This window comes from Hippopotamus amphibius, chromosome 13, assembly GCF_030028045.1.
Source record: "Hippopotamus amphibius kiboko isolate mHipAmp2 chromosome 13, mHipAmp2.hap2, whole genome shotgun sequence".
NCBI lineage: Eukaryota > Metazoa > Chordata > Mammalia > Artiodactyla > Hippopotamidae > Hippopotamus > Hippopotamus amphibius.
This window is the reverse complement of record NC_080198.1, coordinates 98,423,002-98,449,417: the sequence shown is the minus strand read 5'-3', so window position 1 is coordinate 98,449,417 and position 26,416 is coordinate 98,423,002. Positions and strand designations below refer to the sequence as shown.

General features: G+C 41.8%; 1 protein-coding gene across 6 annotated transcripts in view; it reads left to right on the top strand.

Annotated features, from left to right (window-relative positions):
* LDB2 (LIM domain binding 2) overlaps positions 1–26,416 on the top strand; it is a 381,155-nt gene that overhangs the window by 135,550 nt on the left and 219,189 nt on the right. For all 6 annotated transcript variants that reach the window (XM_057706202.1, XM_057706200.1, XM_057706201.1 and 3 more), the window contains exon 2: positions 2,175–2,277. In XM_057706202.1, the coding sequence (XP_057562185.1) occupies positions 2,175–2,277 (103 nt within the window). The remainder of the gene's footprint in view (positions 1–2,174; positions 2,278–26,416) is intronic.

Sequence of the window (26,416 nt, the reverse complement as noted above, 5' to 3'; positions counted from 1 at the left end):
TCTAGAAGCTCTGACAGTTTCCGCAGCACTCAGGCCCTGTGCCGTGGTCTCAGGTGTGGAGCGAGGCTGCCTGTTTGGTGCTCCCTTGGCCGTGTCCTGCCAGTGTGTTTGAGCCCTTTGAGGGTGAAGACCCAGTCTCTTATCCTGCTGTGTATTCCGAAGGCCGGCACATAATAAGTGCTCAATAAACATTTGTTTCTGAAGGGAGATGGGGGTGGGAGGTAGTTTGTGTGTGGAGTCATGATATACCCCTGGATGGCTTTATAGTTACTGTGTTCTAAGAAAAGTGTTGGCTTTTGGTGTGGCGATTGGGAGGAGGCCAGAGAAAAAGAGACAAACACATTCATTTGTCTAAGCTTCTTCTTCTCTGAGTAGAGGAACGGCATCAATCTTCAGTGGCCCCTTAATTATTCCCGCTGGGACTGAAGGCTTGTTCCCGAGGCCTGCCAGTGACAACAACTTAATGTTGTCATAAGCAGAACAACTTAATGGGAGGAAGAGAGGCTGGTGAGATCTTGGCCAGGGCCCCAGGGTGGGGGCCTTGGAGAGGGGAGCGGCAGGCCCCTTCTGTGTCCCTCCCCCATCTGACAGGCAGCTGGGAAACATCTCGCCCTGACAGCTGGCGCTCACCAACAATTCTCTGGAAAAAGACTGTGCTTAAGAATTTAGGGGTAAATCGAGCACTATACAGAGAATGAGGCCCAGGTATGATTCCCCCTTTTAAATATAAGACTTTGCAGGGAGCTCTCTGGTGGCGCAGTGGTTAAGAATCCACCTGCCAGTGCAGGGGACAGGAGTTCGAGCCTTAGTCCGGGAAGATCCCACATGCCACGGAGCAACTAAACCCGTGCGCCACAACTACTGAGCCTGTGCTCTAGTGCCCAAGAGCCACAACTACTGAGCCCATGCACTACAAGTACAGAAAGCCCACGTGCCGCAATGAAGACCCAAGCAGCCAATACATGAATATAAATAAATAAATAAATATTTTTTAAAAAATATGCACGACTTTGCATAGCCCTCCTAATTCCCTGTTAGAGGAGGCCCGTCCCCTGCCCTTCAAGCTTAGCAATGATTTTAATGGCCTTCAACTAGGCCAATTACAGATTATTTTCTGGATGAGCAAGGGAAACATTTAACCCAAGACAAACAAACAAGAGTTCATGTGCATGGTTTGCATTCTGCTGAACTCCTCTGTTGTTAATAACTGATTTGATAACGGGCGAGAGATTGCCTGTCATCTTAAACCAGTCCTCGGGAAGAATCCACATGCACGTGATGGCTGCTTGTGCACAGCTCATCTTTCTACATAAATCCACGTGGCGGGACGTCCCTGGTGGCGCAGTGGTTAAGAATCTGCCAACCAATGCAGGGGATACGGGTTCGAGCCCTGGTCCGGGAAGATCCCGCATATCACGGAGAAACAAGGCCCGTGCGCCACAACTACTGAAGCCTGTGCGCCTAGAGCCCGTGCTCCACAACAGGAACAGCCTCTGCAATGAGAAGCCCACGCACCACAACAAAGAGTGGACCCCACTAAACAAGGAAGCGTAGACCCCGCTCACCACAACTAGAGAAAGCCTGCGCACAGCAACAAAGACCCAATGCAGCAAAAAATAAATAAATTTATTAAAAAGTAAATAAATAAATCCAGGTAGCAATACCTGTATCTTTTATAGGGGTATTTGCATAGAGGAAGTCTATAAGCCACACACAACTTTTTTAAAAAAAATAAATTATGCTTAAAAAATGTACTCTCCTTAGCCTGGATTGTAATCGTGTGGTCTCTGTTTGTAAAATCGGACTCTTAAAAGAGTAAAGAGAGAGGGAGAAAAAGCTGAATGCATTTTACATTAGATACAAATCCTTTTCTTAAAAAATGTCACATAGTGCTCTAGAATATTTTATTAAATATCCCCAAATATGTCCCTGAGAATTAATTTTCATTTGCTTTGCATTAACTTGTTTATTGAATTGGAATGCAGTCCCCATTTGAGGCAATTAATTTGAAGAGTGACCACACGTCCGCCCACACCCCTTCCAGAACACCCACACACACGTGCTAAGTCCTGAGCCACCGGAGACTGGGTTTTTCGGCCTTTTTCCCTTTCCTTTTCCCCTTTGAGATATTTTTCCGCTCTTGCCTGTTAAATAAATGATCTGTCTCTTTGCAGGATAGCGACAACCTCTGGTGGGATGCGTTTGCCACCGAGTTTTTTGAAGATGACGCCACATTAACCCTTTCATTTTGTTTGGAAGATGGACCAAAGCGATACAGTAAGAAAGTTTATTTTCTCTAATATTCCCTCTTTTTGCGCCCGTAAGAAAACCACAGGGGTCTTCAGAGAATAGTACAGTGCTGACAGGCTGACAGTAATCCCTGCCCTCCTGCCTCTGATCAGGGCACTGTCACCGGGTGGCAGCCCGGCTCGGCGGCAAGAGATGTCCTTCGAGGCTTAGGATGTTTGGGCATTTGCCTGGTTAGAGTGTGAACTAAGCCCCCAGTGATAACTGGTAGCTGAATTGTGGAGACTTGCCACCCATCCCTTCCCTGCAAGCCTTCTTTATATTTGACAACTCACGCTTCACACCCAACGTTCTGCTTCTGGAGTTTCCTTAAAAAAAAAAAAAGAAACTTCCTCACAGTCACTGTATCAGCCACACCCTTCTAATTCCCTCTTATCAATTATCTCAGGTATTTATTTGACAAGTGCTGTGTTTTCTTAGGGGCGGGGGAGGCCACAGCTGCTTTGAACACACAATTTGGGATTCGTGTTGACAGAGTGTATAGTTCCTTGTCTTTCTGGCGAGTGATAACTCTGTAACGATCCTCAAATTACAGCCTGTGGCACCTTGGGTAACAGCTGACCTGTCCTGATTAGGTTCAGCCAACTGGTCAGAGATCAGATTTGCTAGTTTTGCTGTAGGACCGAGAGGCATAGATACGTCAGCACAAAAGCAATTAATGTCCGGTTAGATCAGAGAGAGATGCGTTTTCAGAAATCAGCGTTGCACGTTTGAAAGGATCTGCCTGTCGGAGGGTAAAACATCCCAAATGTCACAAACACGGAGCTGATGATGGGACCGACCACAGTGTGTACAAACGGGTCAGTCCAGGGCGTTGGGTAAATGATAGGTAAACTCAGTGAAAAGATCTGATTGTTGCTAAATGTAAGTCAAAGCCGCTAGAGTACAAGTGGTTTTTTTTTTTCTTTTTCTTAATTTTACAGGGCTTTAGACAACTTAGTTTTTGGATCTATTGCATGATGAGTTGATTAATTGTGCGAATACATACCTGGTGATTTTGCAAACGTGGCAAACTGGGGCTCGCAGGACAACTTGCTTGATTGAAACTCATTGCCGGAAGCATCTCTTTAGATTTGTATATCGTGGGGCTTTTAGAGGCTGGGACATTTTTAATATTTTGGGTGAGAGGGGCAGCTAGGGTGCCCGACAAGGGGCTGTTCCAGAATGTCTTTGCATCCAACATAATGACATCCGTCGCAAGCACTGGCAAGCCCACTTCATCGGGGTCCTGATGAGTTCAGTCGCTTTTCTGTGTGTCGGTGCTCCCAAGCAGCCTCACCCCCTAGAGAGGGGGAGAGTCGGGTGCAGAATCTGCCGTTTCAGAGTTCCCTGGGAGATAAATGAACTCGGCCTCCAACAATTACTCTCTCCCCAAAAGCCTGCCTGATCAATGGTGAATAATTTTGAACCAAGCAGTCATCCATCCTCTGAGCCTTCTTATTTTTTTTTTTCTGAGGCATAAGCTCAGATAACTTCAAGTTATCATTGTTTTATGTTCCTGTGCTCTGTGTGTGTGTGTGTGTGTGTGTGTGTGTGTGTGTGTGTGTGTGTGTAAGAATCCGTCAGGGTCTGCTCAGGGAACTAGAATTACTAATAAAACAGATTCTCACTCTTCCCTCTGTCCACCCTCGACCCTAACATCATTTGGGGGTGAGGCGTAATCAGTGTTTGTTTAAGATCTTATATTCATGTACAGGAGTAAATGCCTGACTCCAAGTCACTGTTGCCCAGGTTTCTTTGTTTCTCTGAGCCAAAATATTTCCCGAGCGGAGAAGAGAAACAAAGATGATTGACAGTCTGGAGCCGAGTCTCATCAGCTGCTTTGCTGACAGCCTGGTGATGTGCACACGCTGCTGATGTGCGGGCAAGTGACAGCTGATTGACAGCCTAGGACCGGGAGATAGGGAAGATGAAGGATGCTCAGAACGCCTGACACACGCGCTGTTTATGCAGCGCTCCAAGCATCTCGCGGCCACCTTAACCCATTCGCGGTCCGGGCACACTGTGCCGGGGGAGGGGCAGGGAAAACACGCTGGCCGTGGGCTGGGGGCTGCAGCATTTCCTTGAGACCTGGCATGGAGCTGAGAGCTATGCATTTCTGAGAAAGAAAATAGAACTTGGCTATTACATTTGTATATGTAAAACATTTCCCCAAATTACTTTCATTCTAGGTACCAAGAAATAGTCTAGATGAGGTTTACTTAACCCTTACTAGAAGAAGGTTTTCCTTCTCTCTCCCCATGTCTCTGTTTTCAGAGGGTCCCAACGACTCTAAGAGATCTTATCTCTAAGCTACCGTAAATACTGTAATATGTGTTTACTTATTTGTTGTCTGTCATCCTCTATTAGAATGTTATCTCCCTGTGCACAGGAGCTTTATTTATTGCTAAATTCTCAGATTAATACAGAAACCTGCACAAGATAGGTACCCAATAAATATCCATTGAATGAATGATTGAATGAATAAATGGACATTTGGGGAGTTGACACTCCAAACAGAATGCTGGCAAAACCATCCCCTTATCCAGACCCTTGGACTTCTTTGAAGGGGAAGAACTCAATCTAAAGTGCTCTGTTGGTGGTTTCAAATAAGCTCTAGGATATGGTTGGATCTATTTTAAGTTGCAGAGGTGGGGGAGACCCAACTGTAAAATTCGGGAAATAATTACGATGGGGAGATATATTACTCTTCCTTTCAGAAAGCTATTCTGTATCAATCCTATTGCTCATCCACACCAGTCCCTGATTTCCTGATGGGAATGGGCCCCCTCCCCAGGTGGGATATGATGGGGACTGCCGATGGAGACTGCTAATGTCTTCCTAGAAGATAGGGATGAGCTTGATGTGGAGAGGGACCAGACGGACAAGTTACTGGACCATGTAGCAACTGGGATGTGCGTCCCTGAGGCTATGTGCCTGCCCCTGCCTTGTGGGGCATCATGAAGTATTTCCCCAGCAGCTCGAGAAGCCAACAGTCCAGGGAGGTGGTTTTTCCTTGGCTTAGGTGGAATCTCAAGTGGGGAAAAGTGTCAGGGGTAAGAGATGCCATCTTGGTCAGCAGGTCTGTGGTTAAAGACCGGTAGAGCTGAAAAGTGTCTTTTCTGGAAATGGACCCTTCCTTGGTCCACAGAGCCCCAGCTGGTGAGTTATGAGGCCTCAGGTCGACCGATTCCAAAGTGAGAGTCAGGGATCCCCCCGCCCCCACCATCCTATCCTTACACCTCCCACAGCTAAGGGGAAAGAAATGGACTCGTCAATTCACACATTTCCAGGAACATACGTCACAAATAATTACTGTGTCTTATTTGATAGAGAGGTCAACGCAAGCAGAGGAATGGGGTCCCAAAGCCCTCTGCACACTTATTTTGCAATTCTGAGTCCAGCGTGGTATGTGATTTTCCTTCCGCTTCTTATACAGAAGCGACCGTTCTTAGGTTGCTTGCTCACCTTTAGCTTCAAGCGAGGATCCATTTTCCTCCACTCCTTTTCGGGGCGTGTAGCAGAATCGTGCCCCATAGTGTCCCCACTCCTGGTGACCAGCACAGAACCTTTTGGGTAAAGGTACTGATAACCTCCTCAGGAGATCTAAGCCATGTCCAAGGCCATGCTAGCCATGATCTTCATCTATCGGAAATACGTGCTCCCCAATTCATTCAGGAAATATTTCTCTCCTGGGAGAGGTGCATGGAGAAAGTCCTCCTGTGTCCCATGGCATTGGAGAGGCTGGGAGGCTGCTTGATGTAGTAGAAAGCTCTCAAGGGTCCAGTATCAACATTCTTGGGTCTTAACCTGTGTTTGGACTGGTAAACAGAGCCTCCATTTCCTTATCTGTAAAATGAGCATAAGACCACCAACACTGGCTTGCAGTGAAAATTAAATGAGATAATACAATCACAGAACCGTGGAGCATTTGAAGAATGTGGTCAGCCCCGACTATTATTACCGATAACAACGCACAACCTTGGCATCACTCCAGCTTCTGTGCAGTGTATACAGTGGAGAAGCTTGCCATCGGCAAGTACTTCTCCAGTACGTAGAGCTTGCTGGACAGCAGAGAGCCTACAGACCTCTCTGATGGGCAGTTCCTGCTGAGCTGCAGCATCGAAGAACTCACCTTCTCCCAGGCTTTCCACGGCAGAAACCCATCAACCCTTTTAAGTGATGTGCGGGAGGAAGGGAAAGGCGATTGAGCATGTGTGGGCTCTGTGCTTTGGGGGCTAAAGACGCCAAACACTAAACTATGTTCAGGTTGGTCTTGCTTTGAAAATTGGGGGTGGGGGGGAGGTTGGTATAAATACTAAAATCCCATCTTATTTGGGGGCACTTCCTATTGGCTTATTTTTAGGGAAAGGTGTGTGGTTCAGGCAGGGGTTCTGCATCTGATACCTGGGTCCAAACCCAGCTTTGTCTTTTACTACCTGTGTGATTTGGCCTGAGTCACATCCTAAACATCAGTGGCGCCATGTGCAAAGTGAGGGTTTGATGGGATGACACGTGTAAATTTCTTAGCAGAGTTTCCAGCGCCTGGAAAATGCTCCGTAAATAGCTGTTGTTATTCAATTGAATTCCAATGAGTGTACCTCAGCCTGTAGACTGAGATCCAGGACAACACAGATACAATCATCGCTAATCCTTTAAATATTGTTTGTAATTTCAGGGTGATGGGCCCCAATAATTTTCCGTCTGACAACTGTTATTTCATCTTGAGTTCCACATTCTTTCTGGAATAAGGTTTTCTGACAGAACTACACACCTTTATAGTCACATGAGCCAAAGTCTGTTCCTCTGTGTTCCTCTGTTTCCTCTGTGGCGGCTGGGAGTTCATTTCAGTGTCCAAAAGCTGAGAGTTGTTTTGGGACACGGCTTCTCTCCATGCCACTTTCTTCTGTTTACCTTACTCATCAAGTCCCATTAGATGCTTGAAGGTCCACACATCGGCCCCTCTGTGGAGCCGTTTCTACCCATGCTGCTTCTCTTTTACATTTTCTTTCCTATTTCCCTTTTCTCTGAAAGCTCTGGTAGCACTGCAACACTGATGAAGTTCTTCAATTTTGTCTTGTAACGTGTTTTTATGTGTGGTGTATTTGGATGTGTCTGCCTAAGGTAGAGAAATTCTGCAAAGCCCAAGTAGCTTGACTATTTCTGGTTACTATTTCTTTCCTGTGCTTTTATTGGTTCAGCTTGTCCAGCTGTGTTTTTATTGTGCTATACAGGAATTCTGAAAGCAACTACCCCCCCTTCTCTTTCTCTCTAATATCGTATTTCATGATTAAAAATATATTTCTGGGAAAATCATTCTTTGAATCGGTATTTTGACACCACACTTAATAACTGTTATAGCGTGAACGGGGGTATTTTAAAAAGTGACATGTGAAGGGAAGCACTGCAGCCCATAGGAAGAGGGATTTGCAAGACCAGAATCTATGCCTGTATCTTTTCTATGAATAACACCTCTAAAGAGTCCACCTGAGATCTGGAAAGGTATGGGTTTGTGCAGCCAGTGTTTAAAGACCCTTCACTTCCTCAAGAGACGTGTGCCAATTAGCCCAGGGGCTCTTCCTCTATAAAGTAACTTTATTCTTCTGGAAATTCTTCATTCTCTTACTTGTTTTTCATTTATGGAGGTAGAGATCAAAATCACAGACTCAGGATCCTTTTGAGCCTCTGCCTCCCCAGAGCTGTGAGAAGTTAGGCCTGTAACTTGATGCTAGGCAGCCTGCCTAGACTCTCTTAGCCTCAGTTTCTTTATATGTAATGTCAAGGTGATAATAATGCCAACACCATAAGATACTTGTGAAGATTAAATAAGATTAAGTAACACGTACCGTAGCTTAGTGCTGTCCAGGAAAAACACACAATAGATATTTACTGCTTGAATAAATGAATGTATGAGTGAATGAGTAAGAGAATGAGTTAAACCTATGATATGCCAGTCACTTGGAATTAAAATAGGGGATAGTCCCATTATGTGTTCCATCATTTAGTGCATAGCAGAGAAATCTCTGGCTTTGGGCAAAGCCAGATCAGATTCTTCTTCCTTCTTTAGGGAAACCTTAAGAATTGAATGACCAAGTGGAAGGAAAGCTGATATTAATGGAAAGTGATGACTTAAATAAACAAGTCCCAAATGATTACAGTTGTGACACCAGTCCAACAGAGAGTGAAGTTTCCATCCCCTGTTTTGCTAGGAGAGCTGGGAGTTTCTGAATGCTTCTCAAGTGCCAGCCACTGTGCTAGGCACCTTTGGGCCCTATATCTTGTTTACTGAGGACCAGATGAAAGGTAATGAACTGTGATTGCATTCAAAAATTAATCCCAGAGAAAAGAATGCACCTCCTCAGAGTAGTCCTTGATGGCTAGTGACTGGATGATTGCGGCATTTTCGTCACCTAGTGACATGGATGTCTTTGTCTCAGGTGACTCTGGAAAATGCTTTCCTTTGCATGAGCTGCTCTAAATGGTTTCTAGAAATCTGCAGTCTTTGAAATTGTGATTTTAGTGAGTGACCCTTTGCAACAGAAGTCTTCATTAGGCTGGCAAGATTTGGAGTAAATTAAGTTAGGACTAAAGCAGACATTCATCTGAAGTTCTTTTTTTCCTTCACTTGTTCATTGACTCTTGCGTTCAGAACACACTGAATTCTGGCTTTTTTGCCAGATATTGTTGTAGCAGGATAGATAGACTTGAGAGGAAGGATGTTTATCACCATTTTTTTCCATTTACTTTTAATTTAATTTTATTACAAACTCTTACCTTAAATTAACATAATCAACTAAGTAGCTGAAAAAGAAAATATTCTTGTAATGTTAATGCAAAATCTAGGATTACTTATAAAAAAGATTTGAGAGAAAGCCTACAACTGATGGATGAACTAACAGGCTTCTGAAATGAAAAAGGAGCCCGAATCTCTTCCCATTTGTGGTTTCAAATTGACGGTATCAAGTGTTGCAAATTGGCCATAACAATAGATTGAGCAGACTTCCCATTCACTCATCAGCTAATAAATACTACACTAATTGATCTCATGAGATAATGGACAGAAAAGTGCTTTGAATAAATGTAAAGTGCTATACAAGTTGAAGGTATAAATATCACCATATTTATAATTGACCTTTAGGATTTGGTGACTTTGTTTTCCCTTTATAAGTCAAGCTGTGTTAAGAAATCTGGGAGGATTGTTGGACTTCTTCCCATGGGGATAAAATTCATTGTCAAGTGTACAGGCTTGAGCAAGTCGGACCTATAACTGTTCTCAAGAGCTTGGTTGCAAGGTCTGAATGAGATACTAGCCAGGAAATGGACATCATGTCCCATTTTTGAGACTCTGTGTGACTCTGATGTCTATGGGGTCCTGGCATGTGTATTTCCTGACCTTGGTTTCATGGAGTATACTCCTACTCTCATTAACCTCCCTATGATTCTCAAACCAACATGGCACTACCTCGTAGTGGGTAACAGGATAAATGTGGCCAACTTTTCATGATCACAATGATAGGTAATGCTATTAGCATTTACTGTCTGGGGGCTGGAGAAGATAAATGTTCTGCTCAACAGAAAATTATTGAGAAACATCTTACCTGACCCTCTTTATGTCCAATTTACGCATCATCTTGAAGGTAGGGTTGCTAGATAAAATGTAAGTGTAGAAATGTAATGCTTGGGACATATACTACAAAATTACTTGTTGTTTATCTGAAATTCTAAGTTAACTAGACATCCTGTGTCTTTCTTTCTTAACACTGGCAGCCCTATTCGAAGGACCCCAGTTCACACTCAAATATGATCTCTTGACACTTTCAGAGCAGCTACAATGGAGTGTGAATATGATACTTTATATGGAAAAAACTTTAAGAGATTTACCTGGTCCTGTCATGAACAGGAGTCTTGCCTCTGCTTACATTCAGCACCTGGACTCATGAGTCCCACCTAAAGAAGAAGATACCTCAGCAGAGGGTGGGAGGGGTGGGTATAGGCTAAAGCTTGCCTGAATTTAAATCCAAAGTTCATATTGCAGGCCCTCCACAGTTGACTGCCGCACTTGGGCAGGTGCTGAGCACACGTGAGTCTGTAGCATCGCCTGCCTTAAAGGGGCTTACAGTTTAACAAGGGAGATGGACATAAACGATTAACTCTAATGCAATAGCATCCACAGTGGAAAAGTAGGACAAACAAAGAGCCATGGGATGTAAAGAAGAAGGTGATCAAATCTGCTGCAGGAGAAAAACACTCAGACTGGTAAAGACTTTCTAACCTAAAACCCTTTGGTTCCTTAAAGCCATGACGGAAAACACCCCACCTCACAATACACTGCAAATGTAAGGTTTTCAATTTGTGGGCTGAATAAATGATACGGCACTGGAAAATAGTATAAATAGGGCCCAAGAGAATTGATTATTTAGCCCACAGGCACATTATTGCACACACAGTTTTCCCCATGTTTTAGTAAGTTTCCACCATCACTTACTCCAGTTGTGGCAACTCATGTTGTATTATAGAGTCATAGAACATCACAGAGCAATTAGGAAATTTGTCCACAGACAAACCAAGACTGAGAGACTTACATTTAAACACCAAATCAAAATCACACCTACCCAACCTACGACAGTAGGACTGATTGTTTCTTTTGTTTTTCTTTAATGCTTTGGGCCTTGGGTTCGTAGAGTATTCACTACATAGTCTGCCAACCTTCCTAGTAAGTCCAATTGTGTCATCAAATTTCATAGAATAAATAGTCTCAGCAACCATGCATGAATCTTCTCATTGAATGGATCTTGTTGGGGTAATTTCAGTTGAAGCATCTATTTAGTTACTTAAACTTTCTCAAGGACTTTCCATGTGTCATCTTTCTGTGCTTTGGTGGTAAGATGAATGGGCAAAACCTCTTGCCTTGGAGGAGCTAAGGGTCTAGTGAGCTGTTGTTTCTAGGACTTGACGATTAGCAGACCTCAGCCCGGTTTCTTCTTAGTGATGCTGTCTGCTGCTGTTTATAAACCTGTTCTTATTAATGCTCACTGTCACAGTTTTACATTCTGTACCCAAATGCAACATTGATATTTTTTAATGTAAAACATTTTGAAAGATCAGTGTTAAGCTGAGATGAATGCGTATTTCCCTTGTGCAATAGTGGTTTGTGAAGTTCTTGGTTCTTGGTGTGAGCTGCTTTGGAACATCCTCCCCACATGCCTGTGTATAGTTTAATCTTCACTTTTGTGTTATGTTTTCAGGTTGTGAACGCATCTTATGTACGCACATGGGGTAAAAGTAAGCATTCGTTGAAGTCAGGTTACATGAGCGTTCTTCTGCAACTATATTAAACAATGTTCATGTGAATTGCGTTAAGAATATAGAGGCTCTGTGACAAAATCACCCGTTAGGGTGTGTTTCATTATTTACTGTTTAATCAAGGTGGTCGTGTTGGAGTATTTGAACTCAGCAGCTGTAGAACTTGGTACCTTCACGTACTTTGCTTTTATTATTCATTCCAAGAGAATCAGCTTCACACAACCGTTATACTGTGCTTATTTATTTTTATGAAGTCGGTCCTTTCCCAATTGGTGCTACCTTTAATATATTCTTTGATGAGAACTTCCCTGGTGCAACATTATCTTTGGCTTTTCAGTAAGTCAGGAGGACTTGAAATGGACAACAATTGACACTAATAATCATTTTGAAGATCCTTAGAAGGAGGAAGTAAAGTCACCTGGGAGCGTGGTAATAAAGCCATTCCCATTTTACGAGACAAGCTCTCCATAGTATCTAGAGCAAAAAGAGCATTACATTATTTTTACAGACTTTTCTAAAAATACATGTCTTACTTAGTCCTGCCTTTGAATTACCTGATTTGCAATTTGTCTTTTTTTTTTTTTACTTTAAAAAACACATCATTTGCCATTTCAGAAAGGATTAGTTACACTGAGAACAATGAAAAGACAAGAGTTCTTCCAGAATTTAAGTATGAGGTAAGCCTAGTCAGTAATGCTTGGGAAGATATTTCTTCACAGACGTACATGGTATCTCTATGTTACTCTTGTATTCCAGATAAAAAGCAACCACTGAAGATGGTTCTCAGTAAAAGACTGACTCTTTGTGTGTTGTTTCAGAATTAATGCAAGCTTTGAGTATATTGCAAAAGTTGAAGTTAGTTACTTCAAAGATGTATTTGTCCAGGTAAAATTTCCCCTGGAAATGTTTGTCATGTCATATATGCGAAGTAGTGCTAGGATGTGATAAAGTCAATGACATTTATTCAGTTTTCATGAGGCATTTAGGACAGTTCAACTTTCAAGCTTTAAAAAGAAATTAATAATAATCAACTTCTTCAAGGTTGCCTGCATAAAATAACTTAATGTTTCCATGCGTATTTGCTTCTCTACAATAGGATCATAAGAGAAATGATAAACGGTGTTTGACTGATTATGTAAATAAACTGCTAATTATATCCTTAATAGTTCTCCACACTTCTAGACACTGTACCTGAATGTATTTCCTATAAAATGCTTCAGTACTTGGCTCTCTATTATTTTTTTACTAAAGATGGGCCCAAAATCAGTAGTTATGAGCGTTATTATTCAGGTTCACAGCAGTGAGGCTGCTATTCTTCACTTGATAATTACCTTGTTAAACTAATGTCAGACCAGCGCCGTGCCTTAGTTAAGAAAATGGTCCACCAGCCCCATGCAAGCAGGCCCAGCTGTGAAAATAGTAAAAGATTTATTAAATCCAGGCACATCTCCAGCATTGCCTCATTGACATTAGTTCCAGAAGTTCTAAGTTGCATATTTCTCATTAGAGGTTCGTAATATCTTTCCTGAGGTCTCACTGCATACCCTGACAGTTGGTGCGTCCTCTGTACCCTTCCCATTCTCAGCTCTGCTTTGCTGCAAACTGGGCACTGTTTAATTGGCATGATCTCCACTCAGAGCCTCCAGGAAGCCAAGGGAAGAAGACCCATCCCGAGGGAAACGAGAAATGTGTATGCGACCGTTTCTCTTCCTACTTCCCCTGGTTTGGGGTTCCACTTTTATTTATTACTTCTTTCCCTTTGGAAAGGAAAAAAAAAATCGAGGTCCTCCACTATTAGCTGTGGTTTTGTCTAAAAAAAGACACAGTTACAGATTCCAATTTTTAGGCCAAAGTAAGTAATTCTTGCTATGATCTTCTAATTTGAAAAAAAGAGTCAGATTCTTAGTGGATTCTTGTCTGGGTGTTTTTCAAATGTGTCCAAGAGTAACCTCCTGGATTGGTGAATGAGCTCAGATGACAAGCGTTCTGATAATGCTTTGCAGTTTATAAGATCCTTTCACGCATCAGGGCTGTCTGTAAGCTCATGGAGGGAGAGGACTGGGCCTTATTCTTCCCTGGAGCCTCAGTGCCTGCTTCTGTAAGGGGTGAAGAGAGGGCCTGTGGTTAATATTTGCTGAATGGGATTGGATGGCGGTATCTCATTCCATCCTTGCTATGCACCCAGAAGCAGGTATTACATTGACCATTTATACTGTAGAGATGAGACAAGTGAGGCTCAGAACTCAGAACTCAACTCCTCTGCCTTCCATACCCATATCGTGGCCCCTTTATCATCCCATTTATCAGCATCTTTCTTTAAACAGTAGAGAATCTTTACATGTTACCTGTGTCGATTAAAAATATATATATACACACACACACACACACATATATCTAACCTCTTACTCTAAATTCTGCAGCCCTCCTCCCTTCTCTCCTCATCCGCTTCTCCCGGAAACAGCACAGGTTAAGGAGAATTAGTTCTTAATGGCGAATGGGTACCCCCATCATATTTTTCTTATCAGAGTTAAGTGCAGATTGCTTCAATCCTTCCAACGTTGCTGCCTCAAAGCTGACATTTATAAATTTTCTTTTTCAGTGCAGTATGGGATCCTCCATATGTCTTCCACAATAACTATCTATGTTTTCAGGGAATCTAAAGATTTATTTCCTTCCAAGTCCTTGTTGCTGGCATTTTCTCCAAGCCTTCAAAACTGCCAAGAGATGAACTTCAATTTAGAGGAACTGTTACATTTGTCATTGTGAATTTGCTAAACTTTGGATAAATTTGAAGATTTATGCTTATTCCCAAATGGGCCCTGAGACTATCTTTGAAGCTCAGAAAGTTCATGCTTGACTTCCTTTCCGCTGCTCTAAGTAAACAAGTCCTTAAATCCCTGCCTGGGCTCTGGGGCTCTGTCGTTGTCTAAACCTGGACACGTTTGTACTGCCAGGAACTCAGATGTGACTCACTTCTAGGTGCAGGGGAGGAGTCTTCTCCTGGGCTCGTGCTGTGGAAATCACACTCCATCTATAGCTCTAGGATGATCCAATTAGAGAGGACCTTTCGGTAATCCCTCACTTTAATAGCCCAGGACCATGAGGCAGAAAACCTTCAAATTGTGACCTTGTCCTGCAGTGACCACATGACCTTGGTTATTATACCCAATTTCTCTGAACCTCACTGTTTTCATCTCTAAAGGGAGCATAAAGTCTATCTGGCCATGGTAGGATGGTATTTATAAATAGTATACACAGAGTCCATGATACATGAGAGTTTATCAACAAGTAGTAGCTATTTTAATAGTTATTGATAGATAACATGCCAAGAAGTAGAGTTGGCTTTGACTTGTTCAAGGCAATCAGCTAGATTGTGATAGAGCCAGGATTGAATTTATGTCTCTTGATTCTTTATAAAATATAAGATTCCACTTAGTGACTAGCTAATGGTTCTATACTCTTTTTTTTTACTGGATAGAGTCTAGAAGTAACAGGGTTTAGAGGGACCACATATGATTTAATTTTATTCTTTGGATCATCTTCCAAATCTTTCAGAGCAAAGTGCAATAGGAAATGTCATTAAATTCTTTGAATTCAATGCTGTGCAAAAAATTGGAGGTCATCTATCAACTAGGTGCTTTAGTTTTCTATTGCAGTGTATAAAATCACCACAAACATAGCAGCTTAAAACAGCACACATTTGCTAGTTCACAGTTTCTGTGGGTCAGAAGCCCAGGCCCTAGCTAACTGGATCCTCTGCCCAGGGTCTCACAGGGCTGAAATTATTGTTTCAGTTGAAACTGCAACCCCTTCTGAAACTCAGGGCTGTTGGCAGTATTCAGTTCCTTGCAGTTGTAGGACTGAAGTTCCCACTTTCTTGCTTGCTGTTATCTAGAGACTGTTTATGGGTCCTAGAGGCCTCCCACTATTGCCTGGTATGTGGTCCCCTGAACAACATGGAAGCTTGGTCTTTCAAGACCAACAGGAGAATCTCTCCTTTCAAATCTCTCTAACATTAAGGACTCGCCTGATTAAGTCAGGCCCACCCAGGATCATCTTTCTCGATGAACTTAATCTGTTTAAGGGCTTTATTTACATCTGCACAATCCCTCTGCCATCTCGTGTAGCATAATCATGGAGTTTTATACCATCAGCGTCACAAGTCTTACTCACACACAAGGGAAGGAGATTATAATGCAGAGTACACACTCCAGGGAGTAAGAATCTTGGGGGGTGTCATCCTAGAATTCTGCCTACCAGGGAAATGAGACAAGTACATAGTCATGATACAAGACTTCCTGGCAAATGTCATCAAACAAGGGTAAAGTGTCCTATGAAGCCCAAGAAGAGAGGTGATTTCCTGCTAGTGGGCTTGAGGGGCATGTCAGGGACAAAGGGTAGAGTTCGGGTAGGCACAAGTCGAGGTGAGTAGAGATGGTGAGGAAGGACTAGAGTGGAAGAAGTATCTCCTAAGGGAGGCAAAGAAGGTATTTGGGGGAAATGGTTCATTGTTTGGTTTGGCTGGAACTTGGCTCTAAGGAACTGCTCCGTGGTTTTTAATGGACTATTAGGTTTTTGAGCATGTGAAACCTATGGCAAATGTGATGAGGACTGTCTGATTCCATGATTGTCCTTTGCTTCTTAATGTACTGACTCATCAAGAAGGTAAGATTCTGGCTGGGCCATGTGTCCTTTGTTTGTAGGGCTCTGAAGCCTCCCTCTGGTGACCTTTCAGGACCTTGGAAAAGTTGTTTCTTCTACGGGTTCAGTACTGTAAGCTATACGTGAAACCAGCTGGAGCTGGCTGCAGCTTAAAGAACCCTAGACTGTGTCGTATAAGAAACAATGCACTTACTCATTCATGTGTTTGTTGAACAAATATGTACTGTGTTCCTCTGTGCCCTTCAGTCTGCTTTTGCTCCGGAGATGCAGTAAATGAGACAGCCTTGGCTCCTGCCCTCATGAGGTTTAGAATCTAGACTCTGGACAATACTAGATAATTTAGGCTTTAGAGTCTCAAGGGATAGAGAGCTAATAAAGACACACTCATTATGAATTAATTTCTGTCATGATAAGTGCAATGAACAAAATATATGGGGTGACATGAGAGCAGATCAGGGGTTTAAACCTATCTCTGCAGGGGTGGCAGTGGAGGCAGCAGGGGGCGTGTCAAGATAAACCTGTTGGAGGAAGTTATAAAGGGTGAAAAAAAAATCTCAGAAATAAATATACCTGGGGAAGAGACAAATTAAAGCGAACACAGAGTTGTCATGTATCTCTCAGGCAAACAGGGTAAGGAGGTTTTAGATTTGAGATAGAATGAATCAGCTTGGATGCTTTTCTTGTCTTTTCTACCTGGGGTACCAGTGCTCATTCTTCAGAGCCCACCTCTCTCCCTAGCTCCCTCCAGAGGATGGATTGCTCCCTTCTCTTTGTGCCTGTGACATGCGGCACACACATCCATTGTGCCGTGGCTCTCATAGTTCACGGTTGTCTGTTTACACGATGCTCGGCTGGAAGCTCACTGCCGATGTCCTCTGACATCTTTTCATCACTGATACCTAATACTTCGCCTGATGCCACGGTTGGTACAGAATCATATTTGTTGAGTGAATAAACCAGAACTAGTTGGAAGTGATGAAAGTAACACGTTGATAGACCACCATGCTTTAAAGGAAGATCTTTCAAAAAATCAGTTTTCCAAAGTGAAAGGTTCTGCCTCAGAATGAGAGGCAGAACTCACCATCCCTAGAGTGACAAAAGTCCCATAAATCTGTGTATGTGAATCAGAACTAAAACAGAATTTGAAAAACTTGATTATTATAAATGCCATCAATTATCAAATTATGTTTTTGATCCTGATTACTTGAGAAAGTTGATGCATTTTTAAAAGGGCTGAATTTAGGTCCACAAGTAGCATTTCTGATTGGAAGAGTCTTTCCTGGCTGTGTATTTCTGAGATGTGCTATGCATTTTTGACTCATTATAGAATGTTACATTTAGGATAGGGAGGATAAGATTGTTTTAAGTATAAATATGATACATAGATTACATTAAGGAGATACTCCAAGTCATCATTAGGACTGAAAAGTCTGTTGAACTATGAATGACAAGATGCCTATAGGACAAATGGACAGAGTAATTGTATTACTTTGTATAGAAGAAAATGCCTATTTGTATACCTCAGTAAAAGTCCTCCAGAACATAATTCTCCAATGGCAGAGGCAAACCTAAGGAGGGGGTATGCCCCAGAAGTCCCAGAGTTATATCCGACAAGTACCACATTAGCATGAAACAAAAATCAAACTGATGCAGAAGCTTCAGGAGTTAGTCCCTGGCGTGCTGATTTTAGCAGCAGGAAGGGTAAGGAATATGAGGACAATCAAAAGAGCAGCTCACACTACCGGCGGCCTGGTGGGACTGATCCATGGGCAAAGAACAAAAGATGTGTGATGTAACTAAGCGACTGATAGCAGAGTATGCATCGTTTGAGACACCTCCAAGCCTCCAGGGCTCACGAGTGACCCGTTTAGGGCAGCGTAAGCAGGAATATAACCAAACGCAACAAGACAAAAGAAGAATTTAAACAGTTGGGTGTCTGCCAGGAGAAGAAGTGATGAAAACTGCTTTTTAGAGACTCAAAAACAAAGCTGATTTCTTTCAAATGGGAGATGTCCTGGTTTAATGCTCATAAAACAAAGCCAAGAAATATTATTGAGATCGCACCATGAAATCTCTGGTAGCTCTTTTCTGTCTCCAATTCCGAATTTAACGTTTTGAATTTTTTATTTCCACTAATCCTATGTATTGAACCATGTTATCCCATGAGTCCTTTATTTCATGTTCAAGGAGCCTACCTCATTTAATCCAAGTAATGAACATATCCTTTTACAGTACCTTTTAATTTTAATTATTAAACGAGGAAAATTTGAATTCAGAGATAACCTGCAGTCTACTTCATTAAAAATAATTTTTGTTTGGTTATATATTTGTGTTTATTTTTGTTGAAGAATAGCTGGCATACAATATTATATTAGTTTCAGGTGCACAACATAGCGATTTGACATTTATATATGTTACAAATTGATCACCACACTGAGTATGATAACCATCCGTCACCATACAAAGTTATAGCAGTATTATCTACCATATTCTTTATGATGTATATTACATCCCCATGGCTTATTTATTTTATGACTGGAAGTTTGTACCTTTTAATTCCCTTCACCTATTTCACCCAGCCATCCATCCCCCCCCTCCTCTGGCGATCACCCACTTGTTCTCAGTATCTATGAGTCTCCTTCTATTTTGTTTTGTTTGTTCATTCGTTTTGTCTTTTAGATTCTACATATAAGTGAGGTCATACAGTATTTGTCTTTCTCTATCTGCCTTACTTGACTTAGCATAATGCCCTCTATGTTCGTCCATGGTGTAGCAAATGGTAAAATTTCCTTTTTTTTGTGGCTGCATAACATTCCAGTGCATATACAGAGTACATTTTCTTTACCCATTCATCCACAGATGGACACTTAGGTGGCTTCCATATCTTGGCTGTTGTGAACAGAGCTGTGCTTCATCTAAGGAGTTTTGGAAACTGATAGAATGGGCAAGATTCAGTATCCTGGAGGAATATTATTTTGGTGGTGCCTTAGATTGGTTTAAGGAAAGAGACCCCATGTAAAAGTTTCACTTGGAAAAACTGGAAGGCTGTCTCTTTCAATCTCTCTTTCTCGCGCCATTTCTATCTTTCTCTCTTTTTAAAAATTAACTTTTAATTTCTTCTATCACAACATTTTATGACAGATATTCCAAAATGATAGGGATTTTCCAATTTAGAAGAATTGGATCCAGATATTTAACTGCCCCCCTGCATCAAAGAACCCCAAATTACTAGAACTTTCCCAGCCTGCACTGAGAAGATTTGCATATTCTGTGGGTAAATAATCCACGATAAAAATTTATTCAATATAGGACCACAATGTTATTTCATCTCTTCACATATTCATTCATTCTACACTTAACACTTCTAACATATGTCCATTAATTTGCCAAATGTTCTATGTCTCCTCATACTTAATACATACAAATCAGATTTTCACTTTCCTCTGAAGATGCCTCCGGTAGCCTTAAAAGTTTCCTTTGGTAGTGTGAAAATGAAAGGGTGCCTTTCCATTTGACATGAGTAAGTACGGATTTTGTACAGCAAAATAGAAATTAATTTTATGTCCTGTAAGAATCCACATCAAAAGTCATAAAGGCTAGGTGAGAGCTTCTAGTCTTAGGCAATGTATCACATGAAGGCTGAAGAAAAATCATTTCCAGTGTTCCATGTTTGTTGTGTATTTCACCATTAAGTGCTACCCCCTCACCTCTCCTTCCCCCTCCTCCTCCTTCTCTTCTATTTCTTTTTTCCTCCTCTTCTTTATTTTTAAAAATATAACAGCATTGTCTTTATTTTGGTCTCAGGATGATGAAATTTGTACCATCCTTTTTGGTGGTAAGAAGATAGGTGAGGGGCAGTGGTGTATCCAATGACAGAGCTTGTGAAATCCCGGATCTTTTGTTTTCCTGATATTCTATCTGAGTGATAGGTGCCATTTATAGATTCCTCCCAAACAATTTACCACATCAGATATTGATACCACAGGTTGGGTATTCTAAAGAGAGCCCGTAAATCCCCTGCTTTTGATTTTATACCTCTCACCTTAACAACCAATCTTAACTATTAAATTAGATTGAATGTGATCTTGGATAAAAACAAACTCATTTCAATGACTATAGGGATTGGCTCTCTATAAGTGCTATTGAGTCACTATAAGAGGTAAATCCTTATTACAAAATCCCTTCCTTGAGGAATATAAATTGTTCAAAAAATCACCAGAAGCAGTATATGCTCAAGGAAGACAATTTTAAGATACAGAAAAGGAAAAAAGAAAAAAGTAAGAAAGAAAAATAGAAATTATCTATAGCTCAGAGACAAATCACTTAATATTTGGTTTATATATTTCCAGTCTCTGTTTTCTGCGTTCAGATGTTTTTTCTTTACAAAATTGGAAGCATATGACATGGACTTTTTGTAAGTTGTCTTTACTTTGGCTCAGTATATAATCAGCATCTTTTTAACATAAAATCTTCTTTTATGATATCCCTTTTAGTGCCTGTGTAATATTCTATTTTATAAATGAGCTTCACATAATTAACCGATCTGTCATCAAATATTTAGCATGTTTTAATTTTTTGTACTGTTGTTCATTGTGTCTTAATGAACATTTTGTCATTAAATCTTTGCGAATAAACCTAGTTTTTTCCTGAGAATAAATTCACAAAAGAAAAAGTGCTGGAAAAAATAATTAAGACTTTAAAAATATTTTATATTTAAAGACTTTCAATAGATATGGCCAAATTTTGATCCTTAAAATTGGCATCAATTTAAACTCCTACCAGCAATAGATAAGGAAGTCCATTTTTCTGTACTGCTAGCAGCACTAGTTCTTATTACAAAAAAAATACAGTTCAAATTGTTATTTTCACTCACCTTATTTATGTATATAAAAATATCCATATTGCCAATATTTATATTTAAAATTAACTCCAACTTAAGTTGATTAACATAAATATTTTTTGTTATTATGGTTTTAGGGGATTAAATCAAAATTAAGACCTCATAGAAACACTCAACAATTTTTGTGTTCTTGGTTTGTTTGTTTTTTTAATTTAAATATTTGATAGCAAATCTTTTTGTGCAGAGGTCTCTGTTGATGTGAGTTTCTGCCCCATTTTATGTAATTTCTTAAAGACAAAAGGAGGCACATCCGAGAGGTTTGGGGTTTTTGATTTGTTGGTTAGTTTTGTTTATTCCTTTAATGAACAAGAACAGATTGTTAACACTTCAGAATTTGAAGGTAAGGTATAGATGAAATCCCCAAATCTGCATTTGATATCTTGCCTTCGAGAAGATTGTCTGTCTTGCTTAATTCAATGTTTCCTTTTTTTTAACCAAAGATGTTTAACGTCCCTTCCTGTTCAGTGCCCTATTTATTCCATTCAAAGTGCTACAGAAGTATTCCATTAGATCAAGTATAGGTAAAAGAGTCAAATCAAAGCTGAGGGTGGAGAGAGCCTTTAAAAAATATAGGCGAATAGTGTAAAGACTGGACTTCTGCTTTTCGAGGGGACAAACTCAGGGTACTGTATGGGGAGTATTAATTTTTCTATTTGGAAGGGTTTTGTTTGATTGCATTTGGTTTTGATAGTCCTCTGAGAGGGATGGAAGGCTGGAGAACACTGCATGCAGGTGAAGGAGGCCAGTAAGCCAGAGTCCGTGAGAGATGTGTGCCTGAGAGCCAGAGGGCACAGGTGGGTAGCAGGGACCCTTCTTCCCCAGAGGCGAGGTTCAGGGCACAGAGTGGGAAGGGGAAGCAGAAGGCTGGGGCTGGCCTCCCACTACTGAGACTGGTGTTGCTGGCCGCACACAGGCTGCTGCCCAGGGGCTCGGGGACTTTACCTGCACCTGCTTAGGTCCAGCTCTGAGGACACCGGCTTGTCTCTTAAAAGGAGTGAAGGCAGATACAGGAGAAGGGAGGGGAACTCTTCTGGCTCCCGAAGGCAAGAGTCACTTCACCTGGGGAGTCAGTTTGAGACTGTCCTCTTACAGGTCCTGCAGGACCCTTTAGCTCCCCCACTCCCCATCTTCTACCACGTCAGGGGAGAGAAAGGTGACCTGGAGCGCACGTGGCATCATAGACTGCTGTCCTCCCGGTACCTGACCAGCCCCTGAATCTGAGGAATGATGACTCTTCTCATGCTTTTATACCCAAGTTACAGCAATTCACTTCACAGCTGAGTCCTTAGAAGATGGGGACAAGTTCTTCCTCATCTTTGGTGCAAAATGAGAAGACGGGGCATCCTACATGTGGGCGACAACCAGAGGGGAGGCGGGGAGCAGAGAGGAGACCCCTGATGGCAGACAGAGGGAAGGTGGGCGGTCAGGAGAAGGCTGTGTGCGGATAAACATTTCCATGTAGGATGAGGTGAGGGCGCAAGGCCAGGAAATGGTGCGCATCAGTGCAACCATGTTTGTTGAGGAGTGTTTTTAAATAAGTTTTATTTCATTCCCTGCAACAAATTCTGAGCACCAGACACTGTCCTAGGGACCAGAGGTTCAACTTCTGAAAGTGTTAGTGCTTAGTAATGTTGGCACGTTCCTTAAATCATCTTTCTTGCGTTCATCTATTCGCTCCTTCACTCATTGACCTACTTAATCAACCTGATTAAGTATGTTGTTGTTGGATGAATTACTTCGGTGTATGAGTTTTCAGACATCTCGCGCCAAAGAGCTGACCTAACTAGCCGTTTTTATTAGTCATCATATTTATCAAGACAGCCGTTTAAGGAGGACCTCTGTGCCTAGGGTAGGAGCGTCACATAAAGCGTCTCATCTCGAAGCCATCCAACAACTCTAAAAAGGTCAGGATTATTAGTCTCATTTATCAGACGAGAAAACAAAGGCCAAGTCGACATTTCAACTCAGATTGTTTGTTTGTTTGTTTCTCCTGAATCCAATTCTGTTCTCCTTTCCCTGCGCCAGGCTGCCTCCCTAACACATAATAAATTGTCTCCTGCAGCTTCATCTTTCCCAGGCATCGGGCTTTTATTTATTTTATCTGTTACCACTAAGAACAATATTTTTTAAAAATAAGCCAATATGTGATGAGAGTGTGAAAAGTAAACATGGTAATTAGGCAACATCAAAATGAAGTTAATTATTGCCTTGATGACTAGGGTGGTTTGTGTACAATAGTTAAGACAGCATAAAGCCTTCTATCAGGAGGCAGTACGTCTGCGTGCCTTCCATGCATGCCTGCCATGCCATGAGGCAACGCTCACCCTATGAGCGGATCACTGGAAAGTGAGCAAATTCTGGATTCACTGGTGCCACACAAATAATTTTTACCCAGTGCTGCTGTTTCCACAGGGCTTTCTCTTCCATTATTTCATTATCCTCCAAAGCTTCCCTTTGAGACAGATGTATTAAACCCCGAGTTGTCAGTGTTTGGTTTTATAACTCAGTGTCACTGCCTGGTCTGTCAACAGCCAGATTCCCAATTCCGAGACCAGTTCCTAGATGATATTTATGCTTCCTGTATTTGTCAAGAAGTTCCAGAACTGGTCAGGAATCAGATGCCAAATATTCCTGTACAATAATTGGATATTTGTTAAAGTTCACCTGGATCATGCTGTCCACAGCATCTTCCCCAGGTTTAAATTTTATGCCTCTCCAGTGCACCCTGTAATCGTGAGTGACTAGGTTAGACCCCTGTTTATTCCTGCCTTGCATTATTATTAAATGTAGGGAAATACATACTTCCAGGTAATAAATGGCCTCATTTACTTTTGGAGCATCTCTTTTGTTGCGCTGTTACATTTCGTCCAATTGCTTCATCTCAGAAGGGCCTGAGTTTGATGCCTGTGCTAATTCCCAGTTTCATTCTTTTTGTTCTGGTGGTTTTTAAAAATGTGTGTCCGGTTCCAGGCAAGGCTAGTTTCCCTGACTACGATTTGTGTAATCTCAGCAGCGAACCCAGAGGATTAAGAACACCTCCTATGCCTTTCTCCCTAACCCGAAAAAGTCCGCCAATGCAGAGAAACAGTAACTAGGTAAACGTGGAAGGATTTGCATAATTTGGTTTTCTAAGTGCAGAGTGTTCATTTTTAACTTACATTGGTTTTGCTTTGTTGACAAACCCCTTTCCAGGAAAAAAATGCATCCCACATTGTTCCCCTCCATCCTGGTCCCTAACAGCTGATACTTCAAGTGTGTGTATTTGTTTATGCAAACAGATGAGAAACCATCCCAGCCTTCTTCTATCAAAATACAATTTTCTACATTAGGGGGTTTCTCACATTTTCCAATCTGACTTCTGTATAGAATTGTAGCTGGAGATGGTAATGAGTTTGCCATAGCAGTTTCAGGCTTGTGTACTCTATAAATCCTATTCTATCCATGCACAATAATTAAGGTTATTAATGAGGGACGGAATTAGTAGAAAAGCAGTATACTGAGCCACTGTGAGTTGCTTGCTGTAGCTTAACAATCATACATTATATAGCATTTGCAGCCTCCTTGGGTTCTGGAATAGAGGCCATGGTGGCAAAGAGCATTGTGATCAAATCCACACTAATGGAGTAACATTTGGAGCCTGGCGTGGGATAAAAAGGATGGTATTGTTATTGTGAGTGCCAAGTATTGTCCATCACCATTTTACGATGTACTGAAATGCGTAAGTAATAATTGTATTTGCATTTATATAAAAAAGCTCCAACCAAGTCCCAGCTCCTTTGAAAAGGCAAGGCTGGGAGGTGAAAATCATACATCCAGGTGCCCTGAAACAACACTCTTTAGGGAAGGAGACTTTTTTTTCCCTCTGTGCAGCAAGTTCAAATCCATAATAAGACAGATTAGAATCTGAGCAACTTGAGGCTGATAGGCAAAATAGTTCATACTAAATTGCTTTCAAGAAACAGATCTACTTTTCAAGGCAAGACCTCTGAATTCCTGTTGGGGTATTCTCAAAATTTCACCCACAGCTTGAAAGGCCACCTGGGTGAGTTTTGCAAAAGGAGTTTGGATTTGCCTCAGATAGTTTTGGGTTTGCATTGGTTTGCTTTCCTAAAGTGACTGCTTTAGAATGGAAGCAGGCAGACCCGGATGGGCAAAAGAAAAATTCTCGCAGAATGTTATAAGCTGAAGACAGCCTAGGCCAGAACAAGGGATTTGGAAACTGGAACAGGCTGAGGAGGTCCCCAAAGTCTAAGAGTGTCAACTTGGGCTGCCCTAACAAAATACTATGGACTGGGTGACTTGAACAACATAAATGTATTTTCTCACAGTTCTAGAGGCTGGAAGGTTCAGGTTCAAGGTTCTGGCTGATTTGATTCTTGGTGAGGGCTCTCTTCCTGGCTACTATCTTGCTATGTCTTCAGGTGACCTATTCTTTGTGCAGACACTGTAGGAGGGGAGGGGCAGGCAAGCTTTCCAGTGCCTCTTTTTAGTAGAGCACTAATTCTTCTGGTCCAAAGGCCTTCAAATATCATCAAGTCGGTGCTGATGAAGTCCCGGCGAGTGCTTTCACATGTGAACTTGTGGGGACACAATTCAGTTCACAGCCATGAGTCAACCTATGTGCTAAGTGCAAAGTTGGTCATGTGTTTTATTAATTAATTAATTAATTGGTTGCATTGGTTCTTCGTTGCTACACACTGGCTTTCTCTAGTTGTGGTGAGCGGGGGCTACCCTTCATTGTGGTGCGCAGATTCCTCATTGCAGTGGCTTCTCTCGTTGCAGATCACGGGCTTTAGGCACATGGGCTTCAGAAGTTGTGGCACATAGGCTCAATAGTTGTGGCTCACAGGCTGTAGAGAGCAGGTTCAATAGTTGTGGCACATGGGCTTAGCTGCTCTGCAGCATGTGGAATCTTCCTGGAGCAGGGATCGAACCCATGTCCCCTGCATTGGCAGGCGGATTCTAAACCACTGGGCCACCAAGGAAGACCTGGTCATGTGTTTTAATTTCATTTCAATCCAATCTATTCCATTTCATTCTATTTCAACCCATTCTAGAGCACTCCAGTCCACTCCATTACATCCATTCCACTCCAGTTCAACAAATCCCTCCTTGAGACCTACCCACGAGCCCAGCAAACTGTATTCTTTGACTCCTTCTTTTTTCCATCTGTCCTTTCCCTTCCTAAATGATTCCTCTTGATGACCAAGAGCAATTTCCCTCCCTCTCTCCAATTCCAACTCCCTTGGGGAAGTGCTGGGAAAA